Raw genomic sequence first — 24,971 nt, 5'->3', positions numbered from 1 at the left:
TTGTATCTGTGCAAGTAGTAACTCTAAAATGCACCAGAGGCACCCAAACAGCTTTTCAAGAGGCAGCCTAATGCTGGCAATTGTGAAGCCAAGTGTAAGCCAATTTGGTGAAAAGCCATACAACTTCCTCTGCATTCACTGTCCACTGAGTTGCATGGTAACAAATTTTTGGTATCATCTAGGATATACCAAAGAGTTACTTTCAATAACATGACAGTTTTCTTACCAGGAGCTTGGATATCTAAGGAAACAGAGTGCCATCTGCACAGGGTAAGGAAGGAAGGAAGAAAAACCTGAAGGACGTGAAAACAAACAACACAGAAGAATCTCTATCACAAAATAACTGAGCAAAGAATACAGTTTTTCTGTCAACAGTTGGGATTTTGAGACCCAAGTGTTAATTTGCAAGCTTACTGAAAACTCACCACTGTCTGTGCCCAGCATGCTTGTTCAGTGCTGTGAGTGGAGCGTGCCAAGCAGTCGCAATAGTGCTCCACCACCTACTGCTTTCCTCTAGATTAAAGCACGTGCAGTTAAAGGGAGCACTGAAGTGCCACACACTGAACCCTGGCCACAGCAGACTGTTCGTCATAAACCCCCTTCTCTGTAACTTGTCTGCCTCTTGAGTTTTCCATTTCACAGCACAGCTGAGGTTGGAAGGCACCTCTGGAGATGACCTAGTCCAACACCCATCCCACCCACCGCCATGTGTCCAGGCAGGTTTTGAAGAAGACTCCACCACCTCTCTGGGCAACCTGCTCCACTGTCTGACCACCCTCACAGGAAAAAGTTTTTCTGATGTTTAAATGGATTCTCCTGTACCTCAGTTTGTGCCCATTGCCTCTCAGCCTGCCACTGAGCACCACCAGGAAGAGTCTGGCTGTTTTGACTCCCCCTCCATTATATATTTATAAACTTCGGCAAGATCCCTCCCAAGCCTTCTGCGGGCTTAGCAGTCCCAGCTCTCTCAGCCTCTCCTCATACAACAGATGCCCCACTCCTTAACCATCATGGCCTTTTGCTGGACTGCTCTACTAAGTCCATGTCTCTCTTGTACCAAAGAAGCCCAGAACTGGACCCAGCACTCCAGATGTCTCACCAGATGCCAGTAGAAAGGATCGCCACCCTTGACCTGCTAGCAATACTCTTCCTAACACAACCTGGGAGACTGCTGGCCCTCACTGTACGCTGGCTCACGGTCAGCTTGTTACCCCCCATCACCCCCAATGCTCTTTCAAAGCTTGCCTGAACACTAGCTTCCCCTTCCCAAAGAGGTCATGCTCAGCACCCAGGCATCGCTCGGATCGCAGAGGTTTCTTCCACACCACAACCCCACTTCACCTGGCTCCGAAGGAGAGAGCTGGCCGGAGGCCCAGCCCAGCTCATGGTTCAGGACGGACTCAGCAGCAGGGAGAGGAAGCAAGGTTTTCAGGAGCCAGGAACAAGTTTAGCAAGTTCCCAGGACAATCAAAGAGATATTTTTAAGGTAAATGCTTTACTACAAATGCTTTCGTAAGTGCTTCGAAGAAGTTGGAAGTGGTAGATAAAAAAAATTTGTCCAGTTCTTACAGTACAGAAAGCAATTGAAGAAGAGCACAAAAGAGCATGCCATTTGAAGTTCTCTACTTTCCCAGAGCGATGTAGCAATACCAGTAAGGCTACATCTGGCCAAACCTGCAAAAGTATTCATGTATCACCATAGCCTGTAGAAAGATTATAGTCTTTTATTGATTTCTTGTTTTACAGATTCAGATTTAACTTTCAATAATAAAGTTCAATAAATTGATTCCCTAATCATAAAAACTTGTTTTACACATTATGTACAGGTACCCAGAGACTACAGCCATACAGCATGTCACAGCTATACCACAGACCTTCACACGGAACAAGCTGGGGAGAGGTGCTAACTGCAATGACATACATTCAGAGATCAAGTTGTGGATATGCACAGTGCATTTGGCACAGCTCACTGAAGATTGCCCACACAGGGACAGTAAAATAATCCCAACTAAGTGATAACATGGATTAGTTCAACTACATTAAGTCCAGGAGGAACACTTAATTCACAATTAAACTAGCCATTGGAAGAGATTTGATTAAGTTGAATCAAATGCAGCTGAACTAATCATTTAGTTTCATTAAGCATCCCTCTATAGACAAATCCTAGACCTTGAGATCTGTCTCCAATATAAAACATGTCTTTTTAGTTGAGATATGCAGAAGTTTGAGGACTGAGGGGAGCTCAGGTATTAGAAGTATTCTTTGGCAGTTTGATACAAATATAAAAAATAGATTACTTTTGAGGACTAAACTAAGCTTTTCCCATTTTATATCTTTTCTGCCAGCACCAGAACTGCTTCAGTGACACAGTAACACTCACATATGGTAACTTAAACACAACCTTACATTTTAATGAAACAAAATTCATATTACAGTTAAAGTTCAATACTCAAGATACCCTCCAACAGGCTATGCGCTCACCACAAAAAAGTTAAAACTTAACATTCAGTGAGAAAACTTTCCCAAAGCAATGACAGAACCCATGAAACACTGCACGACTGTATCTTCTCTGCAATACTGTAACTGGCAAACATCAGAGACCAGTCTGCAAAAGGCAGCCAACTGTACTCTTAAGCATTCCAGCTCATATAGAACATTATTTGATGTCAAGACCATTAGTTAATTGATTAAACAGCCCATTCTCTTTTATGAGATAAAGTAGACCACAGGTCTCTCCTGTAACTGCAATCTGATCTTAGTATGACAAAAACCTGCAGTCAAGAGTTTATGCAATCTGCTTTATAACATTACATCAAGCTACAACAGTTAAAATACAGTTTCACAAAGAAGCAGACACTCATTTAAAATCTGGCAATTCCCTTTTAAAAGCAGTCGTTTTCCTTTCTAGTGACATGCCTATCCTGAAGGAGATAAAGCCAGACTCATTTTGAAGAGGGAAGGAAAGAAGGAAACACTTCCAGAATGAAGTGTCCAATTCTACAGCCCGCAGGGCAGAAGGCTGCAATATTAATGTTTGTCTCCAGTAATACAGCTCTAAAGATATTGCTTTGTCCAAATGCTGCTATAAAGACTTTCAATTTCAAATTACTTCCAACAATAGGAATGTAACTTGACTAGGGCATTCCACGATGAAGACTATTTAGCCAATATATCTATTTAGTTATCTCAGTTTTGAGATACTGTAGTGCAGCTTCATCTTCTTTTGTCTGCTGCAGACTCCCATTCAAACTTCTAAATGCACAGTTCAGAACAAACCTAACAAAAGGCTTAAGCAGACTCTCCTGCTGGGTACACGAGCACAACAAGCAAGTCACATTAGCCATGGAAGTGGACCTAGTCCATTTTCAGATTTTTCAGCAAGTGATGCCAGAGCCTTAGCCAGCTTGTCACCTTAAGTGAGAAGTTTATGGGGAAAATAGGTATACAAACAATACATAGTACTGTTTATGCTTATTCCCTATGGAAAACTGACCTGATGCTGAGAAGTTTCACTCAGGGCTGTAGGAAAACTTTGATTTTACCTCTTAAAAAAAAAAAAAAGAGGGGATGGGTAGCACTACACAGACTGCCTAATCCACTTACCATAGAAGCTTCCATTCCTTTTTATGGAATCTTCTCAGTATTTCTAGAACTTGATATCTCTTGCTGGCTTAGTCATCACAGCCAAGTAGCAGTCTCTAGTCTCAGTTAACAGAACTGAGCCCTCTGGAATTCACACATTATATAGTAAATACACGTGAAGATAAACCAGTGATTAGCTCTGAAATGCCTGACCATGAAGAATTAAAAAGAAACAAGCTGACATGAGAGTTCTTCCTTGGATTTAAGGAACTTCAGGGCATGGAACTCCTAATTATGTTGTCCTGTAGATTTCACAAGACTTAATTCTTGCATGTTCTTTTCGTCACTTGGACATGAAAGTGAGGGTAATTCAGCTTTGAACAGCTTTGCTTGCAATAACTGTCTTTTTCATAAAGGTAATCTGTGAATTTCCCCCTCCCCATAGATTCTCAGGCATTCACACAGACTCTCTAGAAAGGTAAGACACTTTATTGAATTTGTTGATAAATTAAGAAAGGACTATGAACCAGACTTATGGGTCACAGGTGCTTGTAAACAGACATCAGTTCCTTCCCACAGAAAGCCTGACTCCATGTGCTCAGCCAGAAGTCACTTTCCCCAGCGCTGCTCACAGGCTGCATAGTGATGGAGGGCAGAGAAAAAGTCTTCATAGCTGATGTTCAGGTGGGAAGGCAAAGAACTGAGAAAGCAAGTTAGAAAAGTTAAAATAAGCTTTTATAAACACCACACAACTCATATGGCCAGTCAGGAATATCACTACTTAAAACAAGCTATTGTCTTAGTAACCTTGCAAAGTTGTTCTCAACACCATTATTGTCACTCAGCTCCACTAATTAAATTAGCTGTTAATATCTTGTCACCCTCTAAATCAAAGTCTACTCATTCGAGCACATAGGGCACTTCAAATTACTGAGAAAGTTGGAGCAGTACAGGTCTGCCCAGACATTTAAGTGCCCTATAAATGCTCTCAGATTTAAGAAATACGGCAGCTCTAGTCAGTGCAGTTATTGCCAAAACTGGAAAGTAATCCAGAGGCATGATCATCTTACACTATCTTATTTCCCTTATACCCTTAGTTTCCCTGTTAGAAGCCTGTAAGCCACTCAAAATCCACACAAGGAACACCAACAGAACTGGGATTGGACCACTGAGACTAGATGGTGACAGAAGTTGTTCCTTAAACCTGAAGAGTAAAGTCTGCTGTTGCCTAATTGTGGCCGAAGGAGCAACAATGGTTACCATGTTTGACAGGTTTCATTTAACAATTCTTAAATAACCTCAAATCAATCTCCAGACACCTTTGTTTAGACAGATCTACTCTTATGGCTATTTCCATAAGGTAAGTCACAAAGACTTGTTTAGTTAGATATTATTCCAACCTGTTTCACAGCATTTATAGGCAACTCACATGATTTCTGTCAGTCTGATGTGCCATGGAAGGAATCCTAGTGTGCTGTCCACAGGACCAAACTTCAAGACTAAATCAGGATCAGGAAATCCATTTGTACCTGTAAGAACAAGTTAAATTAGCTTTCATTAAATTCACCAGAACATTTGTTTTAATTCTAAACCCTAAGGCATCTGCCTTTTCATTAAATGCTTTTTTTTTTTTAAAATGAAGTGAAGCTCCTGAGGACAAGTTAACAATTAAAAGCCCAGGAGGACAGACTGGTCTTGTACCACCTGAACAGGACCAACTGAGCAAAAGCTTAGGCAGCCACTGCAGGTCCAGCTGGACTGTTATTTTTATGTCAGGTAGCTTTCAAAAGACTTGGTAAGGAAGTTACAGGAACAGTTACATTGTTTTGAATAACAGCAAACCTTAACACCGCTGTTTAAACTAACTTGTTCTAGTTTTGTCTTGGCAAACTGGATTTTAGTACCACAGAACATGCTGTACCCTGACCCATACCTACTGCAGTCAAACAGAATAAAAGGACTGTTAACACACACACACACAAAAAAACCCAACAACCAAACACTTAAGAAGGTTCCACTGAAGAACAACTTGATATCACAGACCATCAAGAAAACAAGTTGTAAAAAAAAAAAAAAAAACAAACAAACCATCAGATGAATTCTGTCTCAGTATGGAGCTAGATAATTTAAACTTTTACTACGAAATTTCAGACAAACTGTTGCAGGTGACATCTTTCTGGTTAGATGAGTGAGGAAAACAGGTCACCAGGTGCCCATTCTTACTACCCATACCTTAAAACCCCAGTCACTGTCATTCCACTACTGAGAGCATCCTACTGATCTTCTGAGGTTGAAGACAATCAGTGGCCAAAAGACACTGTCTCCCTTTTCCATAAACCTCTGCCATGTCTGAGCTACTCCAGGCTAAAATTGACAGATAGGCAATAAGCTTAGAATGAACAGTCTTAGTCCAGCTTTCCCTGCTAATTCTAGCAAGTTGATTAGGGCAACATGTGAAAACCAGTATAGTAGCCCAAGGGGACCCAAGAAGGTAAGCCTTCTTTATGCACCTACCTAGCTCATCTGAAAAACATTCCAGCAGTCATAACCCTACTTTGCTATAATGCTGCAATTTGTCATGATTATTGCATGCTATTTCTTGCTACCCCTCCCATTACCCACTAATTCTGTAAGTTAGCTGCAAGGGTGCTTACATTGCATAATGCCTACATTTAGCAGATAAAGCTTAATACTGCCTATTTGCTCTGAACTTCAGATGTTATTCCTCAATTCTTTTCTCACTTTAACAGCAACAACAAAACAAACCCCAAACCAAAAAAAACTCCCAAACCAGTCAAGAGCCTTTTACAAGTTTATGTTTAGATGTAGAGGAACTTAACTTTGGGAATAACAGAACAGGAAACTAAGGTCCTATCAGATTTTGCTCCACCCAGGTTTTAAAACCGAAGCTGGAGACTTCAAAAACTTCACATCCTCCCTCCCCACTGAATCACAACAATAGTAATCCTTTTACCAGAGGCAAAGAAGCTATTTTCCCAAGCCTGTGCATTTCTAAGGAAGGATGAAGTACTTGGATATGAGTGCCTTGTGCCACACTCCAAATCTTATCTCAAAGTTAAGAAAAAAAAAATATATAAAGCAAAAGCCACTTATGTGTTCAGAAGCTAGCATGTTAGTATGAAAGAGTTTTGCAGGGAAGCAGTGAATACTTAGAAGTGGGGACTCTGGAGGAAGTGGACAGTTTTACTCATCAGCTGATTCAGTAGCTGAGTACTCCTCAGCTGGCCAGTTCAACAGCAGGATCTTCAACACTGCAATGGCTTTTCAAACAGGAAAAGACCTTCAGAGAGCCCAGTTAATGCTAATATTTCCTTCTGGTTCCTATCTGAAGGAAAATGAAAACATACACTGTAGTATTACTGTCACAACAGTACTGTGCTTTCTGCATCCATTACTCTACCTCAACACATCAACACTACAGATACTTTACAGGTGAAAGCTCCCTCAGAGCTGCTGGAGTTACAGCACTCTTCAAGTTTACCACACACAAGATAGAAGGATTTGGGAGCAGACTCAAAAAAAAAAAAGGCCAAAAGACTTAGACACTCAAGGAACAGGAGTCTGGCAACATCCCTTCTAGGTCAGGAGTTCTGAGAGAGGAATATGAAGGAATCTGCAGAGCTGACAGTACTACCACCCTTCTCCTCCCCACATAGATTTTACAGGGCAACTTGAACAGCCTTAATTGATAGTCATGTTCTTTACTGGGAAGGCAGACAGCAAGTAGGGACAATATTATAATGCAGCTGGCAACTACTTTTCTGAAAACAAGCTGGTTAGCTGAGGCATTGCTCAGAAGAAAGTACTCTTACACCAAAGAAAACTCAAGCTGTAAGAATTAGAGCATGACTGGATTAAGAACCAGAAAAGCCACATAACAAGCTAGAACCATACCATTTTAGGACTAGACTTCAATAACTGCATCCTAAATATGAACAGAAAGTTAAAAAACTACATTATCAGGTACTTAAATCAAAATGTGAAAAACCAGAATCTTACAGAAGTCACCATGAATACAAACCCTAAAAATATAGCTACTCAAGTACTGCTTTTCAGAACTCAGTCTCAACTTAGATCTGTAACTCACAGATGTTTACATTCAATACCTTTCCATTAAGGATGCACAGAAACTAAATTTGCCTACAAGTGAGTAGTTTCATAAGCTAAATAAGTCATGAAAGACTAGTTCTTCACCTTCAACTGTCCTAAACATTAAACCCAAGCAAATTAATAAGCAGGACTAGTTACAGATACCATCCTTAGTTATTAGCCACATAGATTAAACAGTCTGTTTTCAAAGTTAACAGTTTTGACAGACTAAAAGTCTAGATTTCTCTTTCTGTGCTCAGCTAGCATGCACTACTTGAACAATAAGTCTGCTCAAGTAAGACTGGACCTAATACTTTTAACATACCCAGACACTTAAATGCATGGACAGAAGATCATGAACAAGTGTTTGAGAAGCTCCAGTTAAACATCACTGGCGAAAATACATACATAGTATCAACTATCATCAGTTCTACAGGAAATGAGAGACTATTTTAAAGAAGCAGTTATTCGTTTCCTTAAATTGCCTTTGGGATATAACAGGATAGATGTCTAAGTTACTTCTTCAGGTGCTTTATTTAATACATTTAATAATTCCACTACAGTGAGAAGCTATCATGCAGCATGCTGACAACAGGAATAGAATTTAGTTTGAAATTAAGATTAAAGCGTCCAAACTGCCACGGTAGTCAATATGCAGAGCAACTCAGCCAACCACCCATTTGAGAAAAATCACTCTGAAGTCCAATTAATGAGAGCCACAATAATGTGCCTGCAGACATCCAAGTTGAAGTGTGCAATCTGAAACCTGAACCCTGCCAAGCTAATTACAGCTGCATGTATCACCTAGGAAAGCAGAGCAACTGTTATAGCTCCTTAGCACCACTGGGGAGGTGGAGGCTTGTTCTAAACTACTTCTCCCAGATATGAGATTAGGGCAGCCCTGCCCTTTTCATAGCTATTGCATGTAGCCATGCACCTCAGTGCACAGTCAGTTATCTGCATGAATTAGTAATGAAGGTAACTAGTGTGGGTTATACAGCAGCAAAATATCAGCAAGTGCTCCATCATTTGCACTCAGGGTGGTAGTTAGGCAGCAGTAACAGCTTTAATTGCTGTAACTAGATCTTGAAAAGACTCTCTGCCCATACTCTGGTTTGCAGCATGCTAACTTGCAACAAGTTAACCTAAGTTACAATAGTCTAGTTTCAGGTAATCCCAGCAGTACTTTTTGAGAAAGGTCGTTGCAGAACATCCTACAGAGGTTATAAACTGCAAAGCTGAGACTCTCCAATTTAGCTTAAGGTTTCCTTTTTCTGCTTAAAGAAAAAACTCAACAGGGAGTAAACCAGTAAGAAATTTTTAGCAGAAGCCTGAAAGCAATAATCATAACTTACCCTGATAGACTAAGTATCAAGATGCATATGTTCTAAGCAACAAATATACTAGAAACAAAATCCATTATGAATCGAGTACTCTTTCCCCTCCTCCCCATACACCATGCCATACTTACTACTTAATAAGTTGTCTAACACATTCACATCCAGGTCCGTGTATGTTCTTTGCTGTTGTGCTACCAACTGACAAAAGTTCTGAGCAGCTTTTACTATGTCTGCTTTTCCATCTTCCGGAGACAGCACCTTCAATGCAGATTGGCAATTTAAAACTGCAAGTACAAAACACAGTTTAAAAGCAACAGAAATATAGTTGTTTTGAATGTGCTTTAGACATTCACAGGGTATGACTGGAAGTAACTTGTAGTTTACTTCATATATTATACAACTAGTCATAGATTTCTCTCTTCCATCTCTTACAGAAGTGGGTAAGTGTCTTCTGGATTTGCTGTATTACTAAAGCACAAGTTTAAGGCAAATATTTTGAGGAGTCTTGTGAAAAGCAGATTAATGTCACTCTTGAAATAAAAAGTCTTCCAGGGAATTTGCATTGGTTCTTACACTATCAGGCAAAGCAGCGAGAGGAAGGTGCCTAGACAGTAACTGGGGGGGTGGTAAACAATGCAGAAAGACTTGCAGTTCAGGGAAAGGAAAAAAAGACCCAATTCCTACCCTAAAACAGCTACTGTGGACATTCATGTGACACAATGATTAAGCATGCTGAGTATGATCACAGGATCTTTCAGTAGCACTTCAAAATTGATGCAAAAGTTACAATATTGATTTAGGATTGCTACAGAGAAGCTAGGTATCAGAGTTCAGCCATTAATCTTTAATTACGTCTGTGACTTGAGGACATTTCACAACAATCTTACTGTCTACACTGTTGTGAGGTAAGAGTCTTCTCGCACTTCGACTTGCATCATTGTCAGTTTTGATAAGGTACTTAAGAGGTAAACTTACCAAGGTAGCTGAAGGCTACAGACAGTGTACTAAACCCAGCCTGAAGTAACTGGGTTAAGTACTAGTGTGTGGACACATTAGACTTATAGAGAACTTATGATAGTTATAACCTGATACTTAAAAATAGCATTTCTTAAAACTGCAGAACCTGACTGCAAAGGACCACAGAATACAGTCAGAAGACTCCTAAGAACATCTAAAAAAACCTCACATCTATCCAAAGCCACCACAATGAAAATAATTGTTCCTTGATATTGTTTGATTTGTTGTATGTCCTATGTTAAAGGATATTTCTCTAACAGTATTCATAAATGTAAGGCATGTCATTTTGCTTCTCAGAAGAAGTGAAAAATTGCAGTTTAATATCATAAACTGGATAGATGTCAGCTTGTTCAGTTCAAAGTATGAAGTGTCTGATCTGACTGTGGAGCCTTCTAAGTAAGAATGAAAAATTCTAAAGAGAACAGAAAACACCTCTGCTTTTCATGTATTTCAACACAAAAGGTTGCTGAGACTTAAATGTGCCCTTTCAGCCAGCAAGTCAGAGCAGTCTTTCAGTAGTTCATTTGGTCTAGATGTAAATAGCTGCACTTACTTAAATCAGGGTAAGTATGCTAGAGTTTAAGACATTAACAACCTGTCTTCTGCTGGTTATTTCAACCTTCACAGGAATAAAGTGAAATAATGTGAAACTTGGGTGTTTCCATGTAAACGGTAGCACCTTAGCCTAAGGTGCTTATAAGGCAAGTAAGTTAATGCTACAACATTGGACTTTATACTGGAAAACTGGCACAAAGGATTTCGCCATCCTATCAGCCCTGGCAGGGGAAGCAAAACTCAGCCAGCAGCATCTTAAATGCAGCTAAACATATTACAGCTTGTGAAGTGTAGTCTTATTCTTAAGTCTTTGAACTATGTGATGTGATAAGGGTTGTTTTGGTTTTTGGTTTGTTTTTGTTTGTTTGAATTCTGAGACCTGTTTAAATACTATGAGTTACAGTTAGGAGAGCTTTAAGTATATCAGCCTATCCCTCTAAGGCAAAGGTCTGCTTTAGTAAGTACATACTTGTAATTTACTATATTTTGAATGGACTTCTAACATTTGTGTTAGTCAGCATACCTAAATGAATACTTGCAGCAGATAGTATCGAATAAGGAACATTAATTTTGATACATATTTCTGTTTTCCACTTCCACTAAATGCAAAAGCTGCTACCACAGTTTGTGGGGTTTTTTTTCTCCAAACTTACACACTTTACCTTCCTGGTGTCATTATACATTGCCATGACAAACAGCACTTTTGCTCTTTCCCTTCTTCCTCCCCACTTTGAGATATAAGTTTGGAAAGATGGAAGCACACGCATTGTTAATTTGACATCAGTTCCCTTACGCTTACTCCAGTGCTATTTCAGCTCTCTCAGCAAAAGAATTCATCTCAGTGAAACAGTGGGGAGTTGAGCTACACTGATGCATTAAAGGGGTCATGGCACAACAGTCAGGCTAAACTGAAGATCAAGCTACCCAGTAATGATCACTAAGGGAAGGAGAGCACAACACTTCACTATTAGTTAAGAACAAATAAGCACAATGAAAGTTGAATACTAGCCCAGGAAAGTTGCATGTGTTCTGATAATCAGCGCTTAATGAAGGAAAAAGTCACTGTACACAGGAATGCATTTAAGTAAAAGCAGCATTATGATTTACATAACAGCTGTTTACAGTCATACCAAACTCCTCCTTGCAATTCATCTTACCTTGATCAGCTTTGTCTTGATTTGCAAATTCCACGGTGTACTTGGAGCAATCTAGTCCTAAGAGTTCTTGCTGCTGTTTTAAAATTTCATCCATCAATCTTGAATTATTCCTCTTGAAAATACCTTTAAAAAAAGGTTGTATGTCAGCCAACTCCTATAAAGAATGCAACAAAATAAATCTTACACTAGGCAGGAAGAAAAAAAAGAATCAGGTAGTCAGTGCTGGTTTCAAACTGGAGTTCACAAGTATGATAAGAATCCAAAGCAAATGCTACTGCACATGACTAATTTCAGTGACCTTGGAAAGAAAACTCATGTGGTTTTGTTCCTCTTTCACTCAGCCTGGTTTAAGTAGCAAGCTGCAATTGCATAAGGGATAGTTTAAGACCCAGTTCATTGTCCTTAGTCTGCTAGCAATAGTTTTGAGATAGCAATACCCTACCAGCACATGGCCACCAAGTCAGATTAACACCAAGTTTCTTTCATGCCCATGCTGCTGTAGATTTGCAGCTTAAGTCTGGTACCACTTACTGCCACACCACTAAGGCTGCAGGCTAACAAAGCAAGTCACCACAGAGCAAGAGCCAGAAGACTAAATCAGCATATCAGTAACTGTCCACTCTTACGCCAATGGCCAATGCCATGGATTTCCTAATAAGAGGATTTCACAAGTTGTATATTCCAAGGAGTTAATGCACTCCTCAAGGTCTTTTTATACTTACATGTTTATGGTAGACACATTCTGAGTGCAGATTACAAAAACATGCTTAACGAAACATACTTGGGTTCTTGTTCTAAAACAAACTCTAGCTCTTAAGAGGGACACAACCGAACGATTTCTAATTAAAAGCCAAAGTAAAAATTAAGTGTTACAGCTTAAGTATTTACAATGCAAAAGTGTAGCTAAGCGTATTTACTTAGGAACTGATAACGTTTTTATCACATTGTATTCAGAGGTTGTTACTAAGAGTGTAAGTTTCATTCAGAAATCCTTTGTGTCAAGCACTTCTCCTGGCCATTCTAATGCCCACACAATAATCTTAGAAGAAACACTGAACTTGTATACAATTTTATGATCAGGCTCATGATTCATCACCTCAACCTGATTCTGGGATTAGAAATTGCTACAAACAGCAGTTTCTACATCAGCGTGTAAGCATTGGGTTAAGACCATAATACATTAGGGAGTTAGTTTGCAACATGAAGTAATACAACTCCATTTATCTAATAAGCTAGCCTTTAGGCCTAGTGAGTTAGTATTTTTATACAGGCTTCACTAGAGGTTTTAATAGGTGGTAAGCATCTGGTTTTCCTCCCATCCTGGATACTTCCTGTGAAAAAAAAAATTACTTCATTACACAAGTGTTACCAATGCTTATAACTGATTTCACATGCTGACAGACAAGCAAATCTTAGTAAGGCAGCAACCTTGATAGAAAGAAAAGCATTAGAATACTTTCACTAAATCTAAACTAAAGTTAAAATTGTTACACTTTGTGCTCCTGCTTACTAGTATATATTCATACATAGTAGAAATTGAAAATGCTGCTTTGCATAATACTGTTTGGTACAACTCTGGTTGGATAAGTCTGTTTTGTGCTAGAGTTAGCACTGATTGCCTTCCTTACACTTAAGGTCAGCAGCAGTGCAGCTACTGCAAATCCCACACCATCTTCAAGTAAGATCTGTACAAGGTTAGGTGTGCCTCACCTCTAAGTCATCTGACTTCCATTCACTTTTAAAGATGAGAAAAAAAACTATGCTCAATATTCAGAAAAAGAGTTGGCACAATTAGGATATGCTCCCAATCTGGGAAACAGACAGCTGCTCTCTTCCCCTTCACCACCCAACACTAATGATAACAATTCTTTTCTCATTAAAAGTTATTGCCTAATCCTGTCAAAGATTGGAAGAACAGATTTAAGAATCCACACTCCAGCTCTAAAGTAAAAGCAGACATTAAGGATAACAGGTAGGAGAATAGACTAAGGTGTTTACTGCTCAGTAAAAAGGGACATCAGATTGGTCTGGCTCTGAAGTGAAGGTCCTTAATACACACAGTGGATACTGAAGACTTGGTAGATATATTCTTGAGATTTATCTGAATATCACCAGCACACCCCTTCTACTCTCCTCATTTATGTCACCCACCTACTTAGTTGTTCAAATCTGGGTCCTGCATTGCTCTTGGAATAGCAGTTTAACACAAACTGGAAGCTACAGTAGTTGTAGTATGTCTTTCTTGGAAAGACCTCCACACCTAAATTCCAACTGATCCACCAACCTTGACACACCTGCAGTTTTCCTGCAGACAAGATCCTGAAGCACATCAGAAGGTAGTAAATATCATAGAATTATTTAGGTTGGAAAAGACCTCTACAATCATCGAATCCAACTGTCAACCATGCCCACTAAACCATGTCCTGAAGTGCCTTGTCTACATGCTTTTTGAACACCTCCAGGGATGGTGACTCAACCACTTCCCTGGGCAGCCTGTTCCAATGCCTGACAACCCTTTCAGTAAAGAAATTTTTCCTAATATCCAATCTAAACCTCCCCTGCCGCAACTTGAGGCCATTTCCTCTCATCCTATCTCCAGCCACCTGACAAAAGAGACCACCACCCACCTCACTATGACCTCCTGTCAGGAGGATCCAAACTAACCAAAATCTTCATTTAAAGCCAATAGCATTTGGGAACTTCATTCCTTCAGCATCTTGTCTCCCACTCAGGGCACAAGAGACTTTCTTACTAATGCATATGATGGCAAATACAGTCCTGCCAGAGGCAATGTACATGGGCCAAATTCACACTTGACTTTAAAAATTATTTTACGTGGTTGTGGCTCAAACATACACTCCCTTCCTTTACAGTACCTCAATAACCTATTTGTCTATAAGGTTCATTTTTTAAAACTTTGAAAATACATCCAAGTTAGTTCTGGAAGATGCTGTTGCTAGTTTATACATGATAAATGCAGTAAACAAGAGTGCATGAGTAGACCAACTCACTAACAAAATTCAAGTGTTCCTAGGCAACAAGACTTCAAGTCTTGATTCAACACTACCTTCCAATTTCATTCAGTCTTCCACGCAAGTTGAAAGCAAGTCCATATGATTTTACCATTATAGAAAGTTAATATTTGACAAGAGGTCCCATAAATTTTAGCAATACAACAGCTGTTTGCTGTTAAGTGGGGAAAATTTCAGCCTTACTACTGTTTCTAATATGGAACACAAACATGAAATTGTCATTATTATTTCTCATTAGAAACAATTTTTGGTTTTGAAAAGCAGAAACACTTTTGTTCAGTCACAACTCTGGAGTTTTTGCAAGGTGGTACAAATGTGTATATTCCAGCAAGTGAAGTGTTTTAAGAATTATGCATATTTAAGCACTATAATTCCCAAAGCAATGAGAATATAAAACTTTAGTTTACTTTTTTTTTTTCCCCAACTACTGCAAACTTGTGAGCTGTTTCCAGGGTTAATTCTTGTTTTTACAACACAAGCTGGAAACCTGCTAATTGATCATCAGTTCCCATCAGAGCTGAGGCAAACCAGAAGCGTTTTAGCTTCCTGCAGTAGTCCTCCATCACACGGGTCTTTTCCAGGGCACGTGCCTTTTGCTCAGTTTTACAATAGTTACAAGCCATGTCCCTTTCCAGTCATCTGTGGTGTTGTAGCATTTTAGGGTTAGAGACCAACAAATGCAGTTTGTAATTAAGAGGCTGCAAGTTCAGCAGAAGCAAAAGGCTCCAAAGTGACAGGAATTGTGAACTGGAGGGAAACAAGTGGCACAGAGAAACACCAGGTGGTGTCAACCATTTGCCTGGCTAGACTACCACGGCCACCACCTGTTAATGCCTTGGTCACAGCTCAAAGTTCAATATTCTCACTTGCCCTGCTTTTCAAAGCAGCAGAATCTGGTAAAACACAGGATACAAGTCAGCTCTTGCTTACAAGGGAACACCTTAACCAAAGTTAAGCCTAGGAAAGAATACATTTCCACAGCATTTCAGTTATCTGCTTTTTCTCCACTCCCTGCCAGTGCCAACAAGGGAAGAGTCATAAGGTAACAAGTCCATTTAAAGCATCAAAGTATTAACAGTTTGAGAAACATCAAATCATAACCAAATTCAAATAATGTACATGCAAGAAACAGTTTTAACACATGAACAACTTCCGTCTACATCCTCATGTTGGATCATGCTGGGTGATAACAGAGGAAAGCAGGGTTTGAGTCAATTACACTGGACCTCACAGGATATGGAGAGCTAGAAAAATGTATTAGGCTTGTCTGCTCCAAGAGCCTAGAACAGAATATAATCCAAGTTTGGAAGTGGATGAAGTCACTTAAGTTTCACCCACATTAAAGCCACTTAAGCTAGCGCTAACCACATGGGAATAATTCAAGTTAGAACTTATAACCTCGTATGTGACCGTTCCTCCCACGTTTTTTCTTGGAGGGACATTCTGTACCAGAAGAACAAGAGCTTATCAGCAATCAAAAGAAGAGATACTACTTTCGTACTACCCATACCTATAAGGAGATTGCCTTCTACAGATTAGCATTAGCCCTTTTAATAAATGTTGGGAGGAGTCCTCAGACCACAAAACACCAAAATGCAATTGTGGAACATGAAGTTTCACATGGGTGAAGATCCACAGCAGATGCCATGTGATACTGGTACCTCCCAAAAGTGTTGCAGTAACACAAACCCACAACATATTTATCTCCCCCAGTGAAGTGAACACACAGAACACCCAGAAAGTTTTATGGATTGATCAGATCAGCTAACTACCAAGTAATCTGGAAGAGACTAAAAGCCTATGTTTGGGGCTAATGAAATAATTTCTTTTGCTTACTGCAGTACTCTATCCTTTCAAAGAATTTCTAAGAGAAAATTGTTCGAAGTAAAGGAGATCACTGGAAAGCTAAACCCACGACAAAGAAACCAAAGTTCTCAATACAGTCATACTACGGGCTTAAAGAAACCTTCAACCTGAAGCATCTATTCAGGAGCCCAAAGAACTCAAATGCCAAGATGCAGCAAGCTCCCAAAATGTGCTCTAGACTTGTTCCAAACTATTTCAGGAAAGCTTCACCGATGGACAGAAGTAACACTCAAGCAAGCTCCCTTGAGTGGCAAAGTAACTTTAAAAGAAGAAAGTTAGAAGTACGTAATGCTGGTCAAAGTCTTCTGCTCCCCAGAAGGTATTTTAATTGCTACTATATAATTGCATAATCACTGCCTTCTGATTGTAAGAAGGCTGCATTATTTCCTCAGAGATAAGGTCTTGACCAGCATGGCTGGATTTCTACCAAGTAATAGGATTGGCAGTACAGAAACGCACAGAAATAAATCCTTGATCAAAACCCTAAAACGGTTATTAAATCCAGATTGACTAACAAGGTGCATATAGTAGCATCAAGTTTATTATGGCTTTGTTCTGCTGTGTATCAATGAAAATTGGGAGAATGAAAAGGGCCCCTAAACATCCAAGGCAGTAAAAGCATGCCACCTTAGCCCTCCAAGCCTGCTGGGGCAGGGAGGGGGAAAGGCTCAGTTTTGAGCACTGCAAGTCATAGCACCAGATATTTATTACAGTACAAGACAGTTATGTCATGGTCCTCTTGCATTCTGCAAAGACCTTTTTACCCCAGTCTTCTGGAATACTGATCTTCATGGATTCAGAGAAGGCAGCCAAGTACCTGATCAGGTTCCACAAGAATCAGCCAATACATTTGCAATATATTGGGTTCTGTAATTGCCCATGAGAATCAGCCCAACTCCAGCCAAGTTGCCCTTACAGTTACTGGTGCAGCTGCTGTAACATACTAGTGTCAGCTGGGATGCAGCTACTTATTTTGACACCAAAGAATACAGAAACAACCTTCCATTTAGTCATTTTGTTGAAAATATAGAAATTCATTACCATAAACAAATAAACAGCTTATCTGGCACTTCTTTAAAGAATCTCGTGCTTCCCTCTCTTCCTATAGAAGGGGCAATTAAGGACACATTTTTAATTTAAGCCTTCTACAGGAAATTGACACAGTATTTCTTCCAGAAAACGCAACCGTGGAAAACCACTCTTGTAATCAAAGTTTCCTGTTGCAACGAGAAGAATCTCAGTACTACAAATATGCAATGAAGGAAAAGGAAACGAAGTGCCCCTCACTACATCTAAAACAGATTCAGAGCACTTGTCATTGTATTTCCTTCTTCACCACAGCCAACATCACTGGGGAAAACATATCTTTGGTAAGTCAATAGCTGGTACAATTGTACAAACACAAAACCTTACTGAAGCAGCTCAGCAGACTAAGAGTAAATCTCACCAGGTGAGAACAAGCACGCAGCATAATTAAGGTTCACCCTCTGCTACTGATAAGAGCAAGCTGTACCTGACTTTATTCACCTTCACTATACTAGTGTTACTGCTGAGGCTTCCAGACATCGCTATTATTCAGAACTGGATTTAGCAACAACTGCAACATCCTACTTAACAACAAGTCTATCTGGAAATGCTGTATGCTCAATCCAGACACCATAAGGAGCTTAGCACCAAAAGAAAGGCAACATATCTGCTATTACTAGAAGTAAGCATATACTCAAGCCATAAGAGTGGCTACTGGCTTACTCTCTGAAACCAGTTTAAAAGGCTCAGCTGACAAGATGCTGTGCAAAAAGCAGTTGCAGCTGCTATCCCAGAAAACCCACTGAACACCCGTGAAGAACATGCACATGTAATGGCAGGCTATTCTCATCAACTCTGAAAGTTCGGCAAAGGCCACTGGTTTATAACATTTTAGTTGCTCTGCATTGTCTTGCCTTCTTCAGTTATGTTCCAACAAGCTGTAATACGTAACTATTTTCAGGTTTCAAAGGTGTTAACAAAACGTTTTAACATGCAACTTTAGCATGAATGTAACAACACATGGAACCAGCAGCAAATAATCTCCAAGATATATTTTTTTTTCTGAACTGCTAACAAAGACAATTGTTCTCCAAGGTTATTTCAGCTCTTCAGAGGACATAACCTTGTCATTTCTGGTCATTATATTTACAGTCTTGTAATAGTCAGTCTTAGATCTGACTGGATCTCAACATGTGTGCTAGAGAAGCAGAAGTAGCTTCTCCACAATGAAGGCATCAGACACTACAACAGCGCTGGCTTCTCCCTGTCAGACAGGATCTCAGCGACAGTGGCCTCCTAAGCATTGGCTGGTGCCTTCTCCCTCCTCAGTGCTGAATGGTTGCACAGTGAGCCAGCTGAAAACCAAGACCACCAAGAAATATGACTCTCAGCTGGATCTGTTCCTCAATTCAGTTCTCATACATACAATCTGTGCAGCACAATGCAGGGATCCAAAAAGGAACTAAGCATATGTACATCACGTATTAGGCAATGCTGCAGATAGCTTATTTGAGGTTTGACAGAAATTAGAGATCCTGCACAATAAAATGTCTCTCTTCAGGCTATAAGGGAAACTCACTCTTGTTTGGTACCAATGTTTGTTCTGCAGCATTTAAGCTGTTAGAATGCTTTCTAAGCTGAGAGCAAAAAATATCAACACATAAATGGCTCTTCAGAAGGTGCTGACTGTCTTCTGTGTCCTTGAGATGTTATGCAAATATTTTATACCATTCCTTGACTTTCAAATGAGGAAGTCTTGTCCCACTGAAACACAACATAACCAAGTTCCACAACAGCCCTGCACAGATGGCCAGTTTAAACTGCTAAGTAACTGGTATAAAGCCCAGCTTCTTAAAAAGATCTTAGAGAATTTAGTGAAAGTCAAGCCATTTGAGTCTTGTATCACATATGAAGGACCAGACATGAAACAGAACTTTTGATGGCAATGGTTTTAAAATTAAAAAAAAAAAAAAAAAATCAAATGCCTATGCTCAGGGAAAGGCCTGGGTACCTCAGATGCTTTTGCACACTTGATGACAATAGATTCCACTTACGTGGGATGCACTGTTGAGTTTTTCCTGAAAGAGCGCTAGACGACAACTATTACAGACTGTACCTCTAACCTGGCATACATCTACAGAATTAATCTGATTTGCATGACATCTCTAGACAGCCATCAGAAGTGGGTCAAACCTACAGTTATACACTAGTCTTCTACAGTCTCACCATTGACATCAAGAGCACAGGGATCTTCAGCACAAAGCTTTCGCCTCTGGAGAGGACAGAAACAGGGCACCGTCCAACTCATGTATTATTAGCCCTTCTGAGTTGATAGCTTGTCTAGTTTCAGTTAGAGATCATCTCTCAACAGCTGGGTAGAAAGCTTCACCTAAGAATATCTTGAATACAGCTGGTTTCATCTCCTCAGTAGGAAGAGAGATTTGTTCCATGATTATTCCACGGAATATTAAATCCAAACCCTAAGCTTATCTTTAAGCTAGTGAGGTGGAATCAATGTATCTGCAAGAGCAAGAGTTCAACAGTCTTACACCTGAAAGCCAGTAAAGAATAAAGTCACATAGTGGATAAGAAAAAACACCGGAGTTTTCACAAACACTGGCTTGGACTTGACTCAAACATCAAGCAGCACCAGTCCTTATACTGAAGGTAGACTGTGTAATCTAATTTCACAATACAGACAGCGCACAGGACGCACATGTTCATGTTTGACTACCCTTCCATCCTGTCTCATCTCACGAAAGACAGTACAGGAAAACAGACAGCTACTCTCATTCACCCACTTCTGGAAGCTCAGACAGGGTTCATAAACAGAGCTCATAAGAGCAGATAGCCTAAAGCTCTTCTCAACTAAGAGCCCGTACCCTACACGGTCACAGCTCTCAGATGCCAGCAGTTCCCGTCAGCCCAGGGCTGGGGACAAGGCTCTAGAAAGGCCCCACCATCCTCCCCCTCCAGTAAGGGGGCACATTCGGGTCACCCGACGACACGGGAGCTTAGGGCAGGGGGGCACTCGGGGCATTCCCCAGGCTCACCAGGAGCTCTGCAGAGAGGCCAAGGGGCTCCAGGGGACGGGAAAGGAGCTGCCAACGGCCGAGGCTGGTGGCCGGCTGGGGAAGACCCCGGGGGGAAGGAGGGAAGAATGGAGGGGGGGGGGGAAGGAGGGAAGAATGGAGGGGGGGGGGGAAGGAGGGAAGAATGGAGGGAGGGGGGGGAAGGAGGGAAGAATGGAGGGAGGGGGGGGAAGGAGGGAAGACTGGAGGGAGGGGGGGAAGGAGGGAAGGAGGGAAGACTGGAGGGAGGGGGGGAAGAATGGGGGGGAAGGAGGGAAGACTGGAGGGAGGGGGGGAAGAATGGGGGGGAAGGAGGGAAGACTGGAGGGAGGGGGGGAAGGAGGGAAGAATGGGGGGGAAGGAGGGAAGACTGGAGGGAGGGGGGGAAGGAGGGAAGAATGGGGGGGAAGGAGGGAAGACTGGAGGGAGGGGGGGAAGGAGGGAAGAATGGGGGGGAAGGAGGGAAGACTGGAGGGAGGGGGGGAAGGAGGGAAGAATGGGGGGGAAGGAGGGAAGACTGGAGGGAGGGGGGGAAGGAGGGAAGAATGGGGGGGAAGGAGGGAAGACTGGAGGGAGGGGGGGAAGGAGGGAAGAATGGGGGGAAGGAGGGAAGACTGGAGGGAGGGGGGGAAGGAGGGAAGAATGGGGGGAAGGAGGGAAGACTGGAGGGAGGGGGGGAAGGAGGGAAGAATGGGGGGGAAGGAGGGAAGACTGGAGGGAGGGGGGGAAGGAGGGAAGAATGGGGGGGAAGGAGGGAAGACTGGAGGGAGGGGGGGAAGGAGGGAAGACTGGAGGGAGGGGGGGAAGGAGGGAAGACTGGAGGGAGGGGGGGAAGGAGGGAAGACTGGAGGGAGGGGGGGAAGGAGGGAAGACTGGAGGGAGGGGGGGAAGGAGGGAAGACTGGAGGGAGGGGGGGAAGGAGGGAAGACTGGAGGGAGGGGGGGAAGGAGGGAAGACTGGAGGGAGGGGGGGAAGGAGGGAAGACTGGAGGGAGGGGGGGAAGGAGGGAAGACTGGAGGGAGGGGGGGAAGGAGGGAAGACTGGAGGGAGGGGGGGAAGGAGGGAAGACTGGAGGGAGGGGGGGAAGGAGGGAAGACTGGAGGGAGGGGGGGAAGGAGGGAAGACTGGAGGGAGGGGGGGAAGGAGGGAAGACTGGAGGGAGGGGGGGAAGGAGGGAAGACTGGAGGGAGGGGGGGAAGGAGGGAAGACTGGAGGGAGGGGGGGAAGGAGGGAAGACTGGAGGGAGGGGGGGAAGGAGGGAAGACTGGAGGGAGGGGGGGAAGGAGGGAAGGAGGGAGGGAGGGGGGGAAGGAGGGAAGGAGGGAGGGAGGGGGGGAAGGAGGGAAGGAGGGAAGAATGGAGGGAGGGGGGAAGGAGGGAAGGAGGGAAGAATGGAGGGAGGGGGGGAAGGAGGGAAGGAGGGAAGAATGGAGGGAGGGGGGAAGGAGGGAAGAATGGGGGGGAAGGAGGGAAGGAGGGAAGAATGGAGGGAGGGGGGGAAGGAGGGAAGGAGGGAAGAATGGAGGGAGGGGGGGAAGGAGGGAAGGAGGGAAGAATGGAGGGAGGGGGGGAAGGAGGGAAGGAGGGAAGAATGGAGGGAGGGGGGGAAGGAGGGAAGGAGGGAAGAATGGAGGGAGGGGGGGAAGGAGGGAAGAATGGAGGGAGGGGGGGAAGGAGGGAAGAATGGAGGGAGGGGGGGAAGGAGGGAAGAATGGAGGGAGGGGGGGAAGGAGGGAAGAATGGAGGGAGGGGGGGAAGGAGGGAAGGAGGGAAGAATGGAGGGAGGGGGGGAAGGAGGGAAGGAGGGAAGAATGGAGGGAGGGGGGGAAGGAGGGAAGGAGGGAAGAATGGAGGGAGGGGGGGAAGGAGGGAAGGAGGGAAGAATGGAGGGAGGGGGGGAAGGAGGGAAGGAGGGAAGAATGGAGGGAGGGGGGGAAGGAGGGAAGGAGGGAAGAATGGAGGGAGGGGGGGAAGGAGGGAAGGAGGGAAGAATGGAGGGAGGGGGGGGAAGGAGGGAAGAATGGAGGGAGGGGGGGGAAGGAGGGAAGAATGGAGGGAGGGGGGGGAAGGAGGGAAGGAGGGAAGACTGGAGGGAGGGGGGGGAAGGAGGGAAGACTGGAGGGAGGGGGGGAAGGAGGGAAGGAGGGAAGAATGGAGGGAGGGGGGGAAGGAGGGAAGGAGGGAAGAATGGAGGGGGGGGGAAGGAGGGAAGAATGGAGGGAGGGGGGAAGGAGGGAAGGAGGGAAGAATGGAGGGAGGGGAGGGAAGGAGGGAAGGAGGGAAGAATGGAGGGAGGGGGGAGAAGGAGGGAAGGAGGGAAGAATGGAGGGAGGGGGGAGAAGGAGGGAAGGAGGGAAGAATGGAGGGAGGGGGGAGAAGGAGGGAAGGAGGGAAGAATGGAGGGAGGGGGGAGAAGGAGGGAAGGAGGGAAGAATGGAGGGGGGGAAGGAGGGAAGGAGGGAAGAATGGAGGGAGGGGGGGAAGGAGGAAAGGAGGGAAGAATGGAGGGGGGGGAGGAGGAAAGGAGGGAAGAATGGAGGGGGGGAAGGAGGAAAGGAGGGAAGAATGGAGGGGGGGAAGGAGGAAAGGAGGGAAGAATGGAGGGAGGGGGGGAAGGAGGAAAGGAGGGAAGAATGGAGGGAGGGGAGGAAGGAGGAAAGGAGGGAAGAATGGAGGGAGGGGAGGAAGGAGGAAAGGAGGGAAGAATGGAGGGAGGGGAGGAAGGAGGAAAGGAGGGAAGAATGGAGGGGGGGAAGGAGGAAAGGAGGGAAGAATGGAGGGGGGGAAGGAGGGAAGGAGGGAAGAATGGAGGGAGGGGGGGAAGGAGGGAAGGAGGGAAGAATGGAGGGAGGGGGGAGAAGGAGGGAAGGAGGGAAGAATGGAGGGAGGGGGGAGAAGGAGGGAAGGAGGGAAGAATGGAGGGAGGGGGGGAAGGAGGGAAGGAGGGAAGAATGGAGGGAGGGGGGGAAGGAGGGAAGGAGGGAAGAATGGAGGGGGGAGGGAAGGAGGGAAGAATGGAGGGGGGAGGGAAGGAGGGAAGAATGGAGGGGGGAGGGAAGGAGGGAAGAATGGAGGGGGGAGGGAAGGAGGGAAGAATGGAGGGGGGAGGGAAGGAGGGAAGAATGGAGGGGGGAGGGAAGGAGGGAAGAATGGAGGGGGGAGGGAAGGAGGGAAGAATGGAGGGGGGAGGGAAGGAGAGAGGGAGGGATGGGGGGCCCTGGCTCCATGCCGCTGGCGCAGCGGTCCCAGGCGCTGCCTGCCTGCCAGGAGGGGGACTGCCCGCCCGGGCCGGGCCTCGGGGCACCGCCGCGGTACGATCCTCTCCCCCCCCCTCACCGCTCCTCACCATTGTGGTCGTAGACGCTGACATAGGAGATGCCCACCGCCATGCACCACACCACCAGGCTGGCCATGTCCGCGTAGCTCGGTTCCTCCTCGGTCACCACCAGCCCCATGTGCACCGGCAGCTTCTGCAAGGCCCGCCCGTCCGACCGCCACCTCTGCCGGCCCTGAGCCGCTCCGCCGGCCCTCCGCCGAGCCGCGCCCGCCTTACGGAAGGCGAAAGCCCCGGCGGCGGCGGGGGCCAGCAGGGCGCAGGAGGCGGCGGCGGAGGCGGCCCGGCGCCAGAGCCAGGCGCGGGGCCCGGTGCCGGCTGTGGCGGTGGCTGTGGCGGGGCGGCGGCCGCGCAGGCAGGCCAGCAGCGCGCGCTGCAGGCCGAGCAGGGCGCGCAGCAGGGCGTGCAGCGCGCGCCACGCCAGCCCGCCCGCCCCGCTCATGTGGGGGGGGGGGGGGGCGCGAGGCGCCTCGACTGACGGGAGCGCGCGCGGAGGGGTGGGGGCGGGGGTTGGGGCAGCGGCGCGAGACCGGCGCGGAGGGGACAGACCGGGGAGGGGGCGCCTCAGCCGCAGCGCGCCGCCTGCCGCCTCGCCGCCGCCGCCATCCCCTCACTGAGTCCGCGTCCCCCGCCCGGCAACCGCCGCCCGCGCAGCCATCTTCCTACCGCCCCGCCGGATCTTTCACCTCTCACCCCGCCACATACCGGGCGCCCGTTGGCCGCCAGGCAGGCCGGCGTCACTTCCTTCCGCCGTGAGCGAATGACGTGGCTCTGAGGGAAGGGACGGGGCGGGGGTCCGGGAGGGGAGGGGAGGACGGGGGACGGCTCGGGAGGCGGGGCCTGGCCCAGGCCCCGCCTCTTGAGTGTGGGCGGGATCGGGG

At 44.8% G+C, this 24,971-nt stretch overlaps 1 protein-coding gene across 2 annotated transcripts; it reads right to left on the bottom strand.

Annotated features, from left to right (window-relative positions):
• Positions 1-4,049: 4,049 nt before the first annotated feature.
• On the bottom strand, positions 4,050-24,549 carry NUS1 (NUS1 dehydrodolichyl diphosphate synthase subunit). Of its 2 annotated transcripts, none has more exons than XM_069805115.1 (5): positions 24,103-24,547; positions 11,762-11,884; positions 9,164-9,316; positions 5,012-5,111; positions 4,050-4,282 (listed from the first exon to the last, which is right to left on the bottom strand). In XM_069805115.1, exons 1-5 carry the CDS (start codon positions 24,530-24,532, stop codon positions 4,192-4,194), a joined length of 897 nt encoding a protein of 298 aa, XP_069661216.1. In that variant the 5' UTR covers positions 24,533-24,547; the 3' UTR covers positions 4,050-4,191. The 2 variants fall into 2 exon arrangements, 1 of the variants encoding a protein (XP_069661216.1); XR_011328490.1 differs by lacking the exon at positions 4,050-4,282 and adding an exon at positions 6,753-6,928 and having other exon boundaries at positions 24,103-24,549.
• Between the last annotated feature and the right edge of the window lie 422 nt (positions 24,550-24,971).

Source organism: Haliaeetus albicilla, chromosome 17 (genome assembly GCF_947461875.1).
Source record: "Haliaeetus albicilla chromosome 17, bHalAlb1.1, whole genome shotgun sequence".
NCBI classification, from domain to species: Eukaryota; Metazoa; Chordata; class Aves; order Accipitriformes; family Accipitridae; genus Haliaeetus; species Haliaeetus albicilla.
The sequence above is the reverse complement of the archived record's forward strand: the minus strand, read 5'-3'. Positions and strand labels throughout refer to the sequence as shown.